Genomic DNA, 12,078 nt, shown 5'->3' on the forward strand with positions numbered 1-12,078 from the left:
AAAGGTTATAGTGTGAGCAAACATACAGTGAAAATAACAGGGGCAAAAGGAGAAAGTTTTACAGTTCTGGTCGTTAAAGATGTGGTAATTGAGGGGGGAAATTAAAATTTGGATGGGAGATGTATTATTGGTCCCAGGGGCAGGTAGCAACTTATTGGGGAAAGACTTACAAGTGAAATTAGCAATAGGGGTTATACCAGAAGATGGGAAAATGACAGCTAGAGTTTTAAAATTAGGCCAAGAGGATGAAGAAAAATCAACAAGGAAGTTTGGGCTGGAGAAGGAAATAGGGGAAGATTAAATATCGACCCCATAAGGGTTACAATTGAGAGAGAAGATGGTCCCATACTGTACGTCACTATCCGATATCTTTAGGAGGAAGGGAAGGTTTGAAGCCAGTAATAGAAGGACTAATAAAAGATGGGACATTAGAACCTTGTATGTCTCCTCATAATACCCCTATTCTCCCAGTAAAGGAGTCCGATGGGAGTTATAGACTAGTACAAGATTTAAGGGAGGTTAACAAAAGAACTCAGACTCACTACCCAGTGATACCAAATCCTTATACTCTTCTAAGTAAAGGCCCACCCCAGCATCAGTGGTTTAGTGTGGTGGATCTTAAAGATGCTTTTTGGGCTTGCCCACTAGCCAAGGAGAGCCAAGATATTTTTGCCTTCGAATGGGAGGATCCAAAAACTGGGAGAAAGCAGCAATTAAGATGGACAAAGTTACCACAGGGGTTTACGGAATCCCCAAACTTATTTGGGCAAGGTTTAGAAACAATACTAAGGATTTCCCTACTCCTCATGGAATACAAATTATCAAATATGTGGATGATCTTTTACTATCTGGAGAAGCTGAAGTTGAAATGAGAGAGGCTACTATACAATTTTTGGATTCCCTGGGGGAAAAAAAATTTTAAAAAAAGGAGGATTAAGGGTATCAAAAGGGAAACTAATTTGTACAACCAGAGGTAGAATATCTTAGACACTTAATAAATAATGGTAGCCGGAAACCCAACCATAAGAGAATTGCAGGAAATTTATCCCTTCCCCCTCTCTCTTCAAAGAGGGAGATCAGAAAATTACTTGGATTATTGAAATATTATAGATTATGGATTGAGGGGTACACATAGGCAGTAAAATTTGTGTATGAAATATTTGACAGAGGAAGATGATATAAAACAGACCAAGGAAGATATGGTTTTAGCAGATCCGCGGAGTTCTGCCGCCGCTCTCAGCAGTGAATCAGAAGAGGGGGATTCGCAGCTCCGTCCCCACGGGGGCAGGGCCGGGAGTGCTGTCCTCGCAAGGCAGTGGGGTATATCCAGGGTTTCTCGGTTTGGGTTATCAGTCCAGCGGGTCCTGGGTCTGACTGACATCGTTTATAGTTAGGGCGAGGAGTTAACGAGGTTTTCAAGTGTCTCTTCCAGCTTCGGACCCCGGCCCTGCTGTCCAGACACCACTCTGACCTTTTAATTCTGTTTCGGCTCGTCTCTTTTGGGGTATTTTCCAGGATTTGGTAAAGGTCCTGTCCTAAGGTAGTCTGGGTTTGGGGGAAATTTGCATGTCTCCTGAGATGCAAATATCCCCCTCTCCTCTCACCGTCCGAGGGGGGGTGTTGTCTTCTTGGCAGCAGGCTAGGGTGGTACTGAAATAAACAAGAATCTTCTACAATTGAGAGTCAAATGACGATACTTAAGGATACTTAACTGGCGGTTACAACATTTCACTAACAAAGAACTCTAGGCCAACGGTCATCTCTCAGATCAACTCAAAAACTCCTCTGCTGCTCCTTCTCTTAGGAAAAAAAACCGGTAACCTTTTTTTTTTTTTTTGTTCATAACAGCCTATATATCAAAGATGTTAGACCCAGTAAGCCACAGCTAGCCAGTATGTATTTAAGCTATAACAGCTACTAGAATCCTAGTAAAAGAAAGTTGTAAGCTTACTTTTGGAAGTAAACTAGTTGTGTATACCTCGTACTGTCTGAGGTGTGTTGAATCAAAGAAAAAAAAAAGTAAGAAGAGAAGAAAGAGATAAGTTGAAGTAGGGGGGTGGTTAGCAAACTCTGGGATGTTGGAATGTGGAGTGATGGTGTCTTGGTGCTAGAAGAGAGCAGAAATGTGAATGCGGGTTTTTTGCCTGAAAGGCAGAGAAGAATCTTAACACATGGTTGTTAAGAGCTGAACTGGGGTCCAGAAAAGGTTTAGCAGAACAGGCCCTCCTTGAAGGGAAAAGAGGATATGTTGACTAAAGAAAGAAAAAGAATGTCAGGAGCACCTGAGAACGCCAAGTTTCGAGTTGTCAAGGTTGGGAGGTGTCTGACCGCTCCCGTACGAGCGGTAGGCTCTCGGGGGCTGCGGCAGGGACCGATTCATGGAGGTGACCCGGCGGAGGTGCTGGGCGCAGATTACACAGGTTTGCTGGCCAGGAGTGGGCTGGCTTAGCGGCGGAACTGCTGGGGTGGCTCCCAGACTTTTGGAGTCCCGAGTCCAGGATGACAGCTTCGGCCACGGTGAGTCGAGAGAGAGAGAGAAGAGAGAGACAAGAGAGAGAGAAAGAGAGAGAGAGAAGGAAAGAGAAAGAGAGGGGGGGGCGAAAGGGACCCAAGGCATGCCCCCAGGGTCCCCAAGCCCGTGGCTGTTCTCCCCTGCTCCCACCGGCCGGCCGGGGCCCTGCAGTGAAGTGGCAGCAGCGGGGGAAGGGCGAAAAACAGCATTGAAAGCAAGGCTGTGAAAAGAGGGGGAGGGGCCTAGCACTAAAAGATAAAATCAAACCAGAGATTGCTGACTCTCCAAACTTCACAAAGTGGTTTATTTTTCTTAAGTAATTTTTTTTTTGTTTTGTTTGCTGTTAAAAAGAAGAAGATTTTTGGTTTTTTTCTTCCTGAAGAATGGGTTTGTAAGGCTAAAACAATTAAATGTTACCCAAAAAGTAAAAAACAATAGATGTGATTCTGATTCATCTCGTGTTAAAAATCGGCCTGGCCTTTCTTATTTAACTAACTGTAACTCACAGAAAGAAGAATTTGCCTCTGCAGCTATTAGCACAGCTGGATACAAGAAGAGGCTGCTGTGAAGAAAGCTTTCAGCTAAACCCAGAAAGTTTGGAAGAAAAGCATATGGTAAAAGTTAATGAAGTATTGTCTTTTTATTACTATGCTATTAAAAAGTCCTTTCCAGGTACCACTGAAGCAACAGTCTGAATCACGGAAAGAGGGTGAATTCATGCCAGCAGAATCAAAGAACTTGTGAAACAACCTGAAGAATGGACTATCACATTTAAACCGGGTGATACCAAATTAACTTTCAAACGGGGACTGAGTGGTAATGGTTTGGGAAAACCCAAATGATCCAAGAAATGTACAAAGAATAACACCTAATTAAGAAATGAGGCTAACACTTATATCAGTGGTTTCAAGCACTGCCTGAATAAAACATCTCCCTGGGGAGGAATACTTCAGACAGAAGGATCAGAACTGTTTTTGTATTCTAACCTTAGCCCGTGAATTGTACAGGGAAGAAGGGGAATTACCATTTCCATCAGTACCATACTGTAAACTTTATTTGATTCATTCCGATACTGGACATGCCAGCTGGGTTATAAGTAAATGCTTGAATTGTGGGAATAATTAGTATTGTAGTTCTCAAAATTTATGCTCTTATTGCAAGAAGTGTTGAAGTAATAACTTTGTTTTGTGGATGGGAATTGTTAGTGCCTGTTGAATGAGAGATACCTGAGGAATGGTGGGAAACCACTGTTAAGGGGTGTCAAAAACTATTTGCCTGGAAATTAGCTAAGGGAAAATGACATGGAAATAGAGGGCAAGACCAGATTGGCCTCTGTATTTGCCACCAAGAAGATCAAATACACCTGCTCTGGGTTGCAGCCTCACAGGCATGGGTGGTGGGAGTATAAGCCATACTGGACCTCTGTTATTCCTGTTTCTGTCACTCATTTGTTGTCTTTTCCCTCTCGGGATACCAGCAAGATCGTGTCACAAATGCTACCAAAGCATCACATGGAAAGAAACCAAAGGTCCTCTTTTATTACACACGCCTATGTCAACAGCCAGTGATATAACCCATCCAAATTAAGAACCTGAAGGCAAAATGGAGAAAATTATTGGATTGCAAGAAACTTAGGAAAAAGTGGTAATAGACGGGAAATTGAATGTCCAAAAGGAGAGAGATGGATTTGTTTTACATTTAATCTTAAAGATATGGTTCAAGATTCGGAAAAAAAACCAAACAAACAAATAGTAGACAAAAAGGTGAAACCAGCACAGCAATCTAACTCTGTATTGACCTCAAATTATATGTTGAGTCCTATTACAAGACCCCAAGCAGTTATTGAAATAATAACAAATAAAACCGCCCAGGCATTAGAGTTAATATCAAGTCAGCTAAGCCAAACAAAAACTGCAGTGTATCAGAATAGGTTGGCTTTGGACTATTTATTGGCTAAAGAAGGGGATGTTTGTGGAAAGCTTAATATATCAGATTGTTGAAAATTGATGACCACAGAAAAGTCATTCTAGAAAAAAGCAAAAGAAATCAAAGAGAAAAAAAATTACATATAATAACCCAGGTACCAGTCCAAAAATTAGAAACCAATGTTAAAACCTAGCTGGTGGGGTAATGTATTAGAAGAAATTAAGATTTTTCATTTTATGTGTTACAACTGTTTTGATATTTCTTCCTTGTGTAATCCCCTGTTTCATTTTGCCAGCATAGTCCAGAAGATGCAAGTAGACAAGAAATATTGCTCAAGCCAAATGATTTACAAAGAATAAGAGTGGGGATTGTGAAAAATGTGTATTTTATGATTGGCTTTTCGCAAATATTAAAATTAATATTATATGTGTTATCTTAGAAAGATATGCTGTATTAATTCTCTTAAGTAGTGTGTTAAATATAGTTTTGGGTTATAAAAAAAGTGCTAAAATAGAAACTATGCTATGTAGGATACTTTTTTAAAGAAAGGACTCCCACCAAGATAGCAGCCACAGGACACCTAAATCTTTCAGAGAAAAAGAATTTATTGCCCTCTTTTCTTCCCACCTAGAAGGCGCTGTTAAGATTCCGAGGAAGAAGCTGACGATGACCAGACAGAATCCTGTATTTGAATGGAATTTATGCATCATGTATGAGGTGTATGAATATGCAGCAGGCTATTGTTTTTAAGGGTTAATCCTCTGTTAATGTGTGTCCTTTTTCGGGCTTATGCTGCCCAGATAAAGGTACCTGGACATGTGTAACTCTTTGCTTTTATTGTCTCATATTGTCCTAATCCAAATTGTCCAAATTATTATTACTCTAATTGTATTACTATTTTTATAACCATTTTATTACTATTAAACTTTTAGAATTTTAAAAACAAGTGATTGGCGTTTTTCACATCTAGGAAAAAAAAAAACCAAAACAAGGACAGATCCATTAATCGAAAAAAACCCCTGTCAGGTGAGGCTGCAAGCAAGAGAAGGTGGGAGAAGCAAGGAGGGAAGGGAGATAGGCCACACACACCAAACCAGATCGCAAACAGAAAGGAACACGCCCGAAGGGAGGGGGGAAGAGGGGGAAGAGAGGGGGGGGCGGCGGGGAAGAGGCGCGGACTTTACCTTGCATCCCAGCTCAGCCACACAAATAGATCTACTTTGCGCAGCACAGCGCGCTTACTAGAGTCCATTGCTCGCTGCAAGTAGCGTAACCTCCACTCCCCATCTCATGCTTTTAACTCCTCCCGCGGTGGCGGCTCCTCCTTTCCAGATTTCACTGCCGCATAGGGCGCACTCTTCTGGCTTAGGCAGTGGTAGAGCGGCGTTCCTGGTCTCCCTTCCAGCCGCCATCTCGCGTGTTCTGCTGGATCCTCATCCCACTCCCACCACCGTCATCTCCCCCCGCTCTGGCACCGCTGCTTCCGCTCTAAGAAGGTACAAAGGAGACGGTGGGGGAGGGACTAGCGTGGAATTTGTTGCGCGACCAAGGGCTATGGGTTAGTGGGCGGCTGTGGTTGGGACAAGGCAAGGCATGGCATGGCATTTACGGCCAGGGCCTCTGGAGAGCTGTGTATGGCACTGTGTGTGGCAGACCGACCGCTCTGTTAGGGCTTGGACGGCTTCCCGTCAGGTGTGCGAGTGTAGTGAGGGGTAGCTGTGGAGCCCCTTGAGCTCACCTACCTTACTGCCGGGCCCAGGTTGTGGCCTGGGCCGCCGAGTGCTTCCTGACCTGTTTTACATGGGTGCTCTTGTTGCTTCCACAGATGAAAGAAACGATCATGAACCAAGAAAAGCTTGCTAAGCTCCAGTCCCAAGTGCGCATTGGTGGCAAGGTAGGAACTGTCTCCCATCCCTGCCTTCAGGATTGTGTGTCATGGTCCATACGCTGGGCCTCTGATGTGGGATCCTGAAAACTTGGGTGGGGAGCAGCCTTAAAGACTCCTGCCTTGGCTGGACTGTCCTTGGGGGAAGCTGCACTGCTGCAGGGATCTCTAGTCAATTCAGTAGAAGCAGAATGTAGGAGCTGAACCGCCAGCCTTTTCTGTTTGGATTTATCTTATAGCTGTCTTGTAGCCCATATTCTTATATAGGCTATATTAAAAGGCATCTGGGATGGGGCAACCTTGGATGTATGTACAAACTAAGGAATGAAACATAGAGCAGCACTACAGAAAGGGACCTCAGGGTCCTGGTCAGTGGTAAGTGCTAAGTTGGATATGAGTCAGCAGTGCCCTGGCAGCCAGGAGGCCCAGCTGTGTCCTGGGGCGCATCAGGCACAGTATCGCCAGCCAGTCAAGGAAGGTCATTGTCCTGCTCTGCTCTGCACTGGCGCAGCCTTAACTCGACTACTGTGAGCAGTTTTGAGTACCACAATATAAGAAAGTGTTACGAACAACCGTTTGAGATCACTTAAAAAATCAGCTGCAAGGGTATTGGTAAAAACCAGATTTAATATTAAGCGACAGCATGACAAAGTTTGTTGGCAAAATTCACTCTATTACTTACTAGACAGTTAAGGCACACCAAGGAAAACAAGCAACAACAAAACCAAACAAAATCCAGGCAATCAAAACAGAAATGAACTGAGAGCTCTCTGGTGGGGTGTGGGGGTGTGTGTGGGGGGGGTATGCATGTGTGTGGGCATGTGACAAAAAGATAGTGAGGGCAAGGTTAAACAGGAATACGGCCTAAAAGCTTAACAGCACTCAAACTTAACAGTACTTTAAGTTAACTTATACCTTAAACCTAAGAATTTAACAAAGGAACAACACTTATACCTTAACCATAAGAACTGAGGAATAACACTTCACAGCATTTAACTTAGCTTATAACTTATGACTTAACCTTACTTACAGGCCTAACCTACTTAGATATCTAAGGTACTTAAACATCTAAGAAAGCAGCATTTCTCCCAGATTTTTTTATAGCACATGTGCATGTGTATGCACACAGACATAAAGAATCAGTGCAAGTTATCTGTGAAAAATTCCCTTCAAGTGTAAGTGAAATATTCATTTCAGATAGCTTTGCATCTCCCCAGTGGGTGAAGGGTCAGGCCTTGAGGAGTGGGGATGTTGTCCCAGGACTTGTCATCATTTGGCAATCCTCTGAGTACAGCAAACATGAGAGTTTGCTGGGTCTAAGAGGCCCCACTCAGAGGGAGGTTGTTGGTCACAGCCTGCTGCAGTCCAGAAGAGCTCAAAGGGTCTCATTTTAGACCATTGTTTATAGGGTCGCAAGAGAGTGGGATTTAGTCATAACAGTGTTTCATCCTGGACATAGTTTGGGTCGGCACTTTCTTTGAAACTGTGAGAACAGGGATATTATGCCATTCAGGCAAGGAAAACAGTTTCCAAGGCTGTTCATAAAGAAAACAGGAGCTTGTTAGACAGCAGCAGTTCCTGGGAGCAGACAGTGTTTCTGATAAGCTCAAGAAGAGCTGAGCCCATGTGCTGTTTGTCAAGGCTGAGGCCTAACAAGCATTTCTCAGATCGCAGTGTGGCCTGGAAAAAGGGGGGTATGCACCACCACAGAAAGATATAAAGCTACTAGAGAGCATCCAAAGGAGGCCTACAAAGATGGTAAAGGGTCTAGAGGGGAAGCCATATGAGGAGTAGCTGAGTTCACTTGGTTTGTTCAGACTGGAGAAGAGGAGACTGAGGGGAGACCTCAGGCTACAACTGTAGTTTCAGTCTACAACTTCCTCACGAACAGAAGCGAAGGGCAGACACTGATCTCTTCTCTCTGGTGACCAGTGATAGGACCCGAGGGAATGGCATGAAGCTACATCAGGGGAGGTTTAGTTTGGATATTAGGAAAAGGTTTTTCACCCAGAGGGTGGTTGGGCACTGGAACAGGCTCCCCAGGGCAGTGGTCACAACCCCAAGCCCGTCTGAGTTCAAGAAGCATTTGGACAATGCTCTCAGGCACATGGTGTGAATCCTGGGGCTGTCCTGTGCAGAGTCAGGAGTTGGACTCTGATCCTTGTGGGTTACTTCCAGCTCAGGATATTCTATGATTAAGATGTGAAGTAAGTAGACCTTTAACAGTAAATGATCTTGGGTATAGTTTTCATAATAGACTAGAGAGCTATACTCCAAATTCTCATGACAAATCTTTAGGATGCCTGTGGCTGTTTTCTTGCTTTTTAGAACAAAGCTGGGGTTTCTGTATTTCTCATACTCTTATCATTGTAGAATAACATGCATGGAAGACCTTTTATTTTTACATCTGAATTTATGTAGCTTTGTGATTACTTATAATCTGAAAATAAAAAAGTATTTTGAGTATAGTTGTATGCTAGTAAACATGTTAATTACAGTTTCAGTTTTAAGGCAAGGATTTGTTAGCAATTTTTTTTTGTTTTTATACCTGAGAAATGTGCACACAATACAGGCTTGTATTTAGAACACAAGCTATTCTAAAATAAGACAATGGGAGCAGTGGTAAAGGACTCTGGAGTGCAGGTAGTTTTTTTCAGTATTCCTGATCAAAAGGAAGGAGTTTGAAAGTGTTAGTCAAATTTGGCAAATCAACAAATGGTTACAGTACTGGTGCCACAGTTGGGTGTTTGGCTACCTAGACTACAGGACTTGGTTTGAGAAACCTGGTCTGCTAGGGGCTGATGGGTCCATCTGTCAGAGAAGAGGATCTTTTTCAGTCATAGGCTTGCCAAGCTGGTGAAGAGGGTTTTAAACCAAAATTGCCGAGAGAGGGGAAACTCACTCTATCCCACTCCTACTAGTTAAATGCCAGGGCCAGGGAGAGATGCCCAAAGCCTGGAGAGGAATCACAGGTCAGCAGGAGAGCATCTGAAGAGCAGCACCAAGGGATTCCAGCCAGTAAATCAGCTTCATCAGGCACTCAACTTCAATGCCTCTATGCAAACACATGCAGCATGGGGAATAAACAGGATGCACAGATGCCTCCAGGGCTATGATCTTACTGGCAACACAGAGACATGGTGGGAGGCTCCTGTGATGAGTGTTTGAATAGAAGGACACAGGCCCTTTAGGAAGGATAGGCAGGGGAGACAAGAAGGTGGTGTTGCCCTTTATGTCAATGGAGTGCATGGAGCTCCACCTGGGGATGGATGAGAAGCTGACAGAGTTTATGGGTGTCATGGTTTGAGCTTGGCTTAATGCCAGTGCCTTCATGAAAATACCTCTTCCCTGGTATCTACTGTGAGATGTGATCAGAGACAGAGCAGAGCAGGCTCTAACTTAAGAACGAAAGGAAAAAAAAACTTTATTAACTTAAGACTACAAGAGAAACACACAGAACACAGGATGAAAACCTTCCAAATTTCTTCCTCTTCTCCCCACCAAATTTCTTATTCAGTTACTACTCCTCAGATCACCCACTCTCAGTCTATCACCACCCTTTAGATAATCAATTCTCAATTCTTCGAGAAGAGAGGAGTTCTTCTTGCACTACAGACTTCCCCAGGAAACAGTCGAAACTTCTCGTGTTTCCGTGTCACATGTGGCACCGCCTGGAGAACATTTGCCATCGTGACCTCTTCCTTTCATGTCCAGTGCTCTCACCACTGCACATGGACCAGAGCTGCTTCTAAGGTTTTTCTCTTTAGGGATGCTTTGTCTAGTTCTAAAAAGAGCACAGTCTCTCTCTTTTTGGGACACCTGTCTTTCCCAAATTTCACTCTCTAGGGCTGAGGGGTCTCTTGAACAGAGATCATCTTCTTCTCTGAAGACGGAGGGCACCATCACCACCCTCTTTACTCGTCGTCTCTGTTCACACACTTTCACATCACCGCACTCTCCTGGCTCTGAGCCATTGCATCCCCCTAGAATGCAGTCTCTGTGTCACAGGAACTCAAGTGGTTCTGCTATGGTTATACAAGAAAAGTCTAGCTAAAGGCCACTCTATCATCTCTTCCCACCTAGGATTCTTCTGAGCCTCTCTCAACGCCTTTCACTAACTCCAGGAAGATCAGCATTTGGCAGGTTTCCATCATCCACAAGAAGGGTTAAAAGTCTCAGGCTCTGCCTGTCTAGAACTCTCAGGGCTGGCTGCCCTGCTGGGCACCCCCCCCTTCTTTTTCATTCCGGCCACCCTATCACAGGCACAGGTTCTCTCCCTCCGGGGTGGGAAGGGGGGGGGGGGATGGTGGAGGATGGGGGATGGCTGCCTGAAGCCTCGCAGTGCTCTTCCACCCTTCGAATCTCGCTTCTGTCCCAGGCTTGGCTTACCTCCAGCCGCATGGCCTCCCCTCCCCCCCCACCCAGCTTGGAGCTGGGCAGGGGGGAGATCTGTTCTCTTTCAGGACCAGAACTCAAAGAGAGTTTCCCCCGGGAGTTCACAGCTTTTAACCCCCTGTGTTCTCAGAGGCGTATCCACACCTTCAGTGGACAAACTAGGTGCCAATATTAAAATCTGAACACCCATTGGCTTGACCACACTATCCCAAAAAAGCCTCATTTCCTCTCAAACCACAACAATGGGTCAGGATTATAGGGAGGGCAGGGACAGGTGACATTATAGTGGGAGTCTGCTCCAGGCTACCTGATCAGGAAGACTGACTGGGTGAGGCTCTCTACAGACAGATAGGAACAGCCTCACATTCAGAAGCCCTGGTCCTCATGGGGAACTTCAACCACCCTGATACCTGTTGGAGGGACAACACAACAGAGCACAAGCAGTCCAGGAGGTTCCTGGAATGGGTTGATGACTTCCTTCTCCAAGTGACAGAGGAGCCAATGAGGAGAGGGGCTATGCTGGACCTTATTCTCACCAACAAGGAGAGGCTGGTGGGGAATGTGAAGCTCAAGGGCAGGCTGGGCTGCCCTGACCATGAAATAGTGGAGTTTGAGATCCTTGGGGCAGCAAGGAGTGCACACAGCAGTCTCACTGCCCTGGGCTTCAGGAGAGCAGACTTGGGCTAGTTCAAGGATCTGCTTGGTAGAGTGCCATGGTATAGGGCCCTGGAGGGAAGAGGGGCCCAAGAAAGTTGGTTGATATTCAAGGATCACCTCCTCCAAACTCAGGAGCAATGCATTCCAACAAGGAGGAAATCAGACAAAAATGCCAGGAGGCCTGTGTGGATGAACAAGGAGGTCCTGGACAAGCTCAAACAGAAAAAGGAAGCCCACAGAGGGTGTAAGCAAGGACAGGTATCCTACAAGGAATACAGAGAGATTATCTGAGCAGCCAGAGATCAGGTTGGGAAAGCTAAAGCACTGATAAAATTAAATCTGGCCAGGGATGTTAAGGGTAACAAGAAAATCTTCTATAGGTATGTCAGTGATAAAAGGAAGACTAGGGAAAATGTGTGCCCTTTCTGGAAGGATATGGGAGACCTGGTTACCCAAGACATGGAGAAGGCTGAAGTACTCAATGACTTTTTTGCCTGAGTTTTCATCAGCATACCACCTGAGTTGTAGAAGGTGAATGCAGGGATTGGGAGAACGAAGAATCACCCACTCTAGGAGAAGACCAGGTTTGAGACCATTGAAGGAACCCGAGGGTGCACAAGTCCCTGTGACCTGATGAGATGCATCCACAGGTCCTGAGGGACCTGGCAGAGGAAGCAGCTAAACCAGTATCCATAATATTTGA

The 12,078-nt window shown here is 44.8% G+C and overlaps 1 protein-coding gene across 2 annotated transcripts in view; it reads left to right on the top strand.

Annotated features, from left to right (window-relative positions):
• Nucleotides 1–5,772: 5,772 nt before the first annotated feature.
• LOC103825074 (transcription factor BTF3-like) overlaps nucleotides 5,773–12,078 on the top strand; it is a 35,396-nt gene continuing 29,090 nt past the window's right edge. Inside the window, exons 1-2 of one of the 2 annotated variants that reach the window (XM_050986452.1) lie at nucleotides 5,773–5,934; nucleotides 6,264–6,332. In XM_050986452.1, the coding sequence (XP_050842409.1) occupies nucleotides 6,264–6,332 (69 nt within the window). In that variant the 5' untranslated portion in view covers nucleotides 5,773–5,934. Of the gene's footprint in view, nucleotides 5,935–5,966; nucleotides 6,131–6,263; nucleotides 6,333–12,078 lie in introns of those variants that run through there. The other variant, XM_050986451.1, reaches the window with a different exon arrangement.

Source organism: Serinus canaria, chromosome W, assembly GCF_022539315.1.
Source record: "Serinus canaria isolate serCan28SL12 chromosome W, serCan2020, whole genome shotgun sequence".
Taxonomy (NCBI): domain Eukaryota; kingdom Metazoa; phylum Chordata; class Aves; order Passeriformes; family Fringillidae; genus Serinus; species Serinus canaria.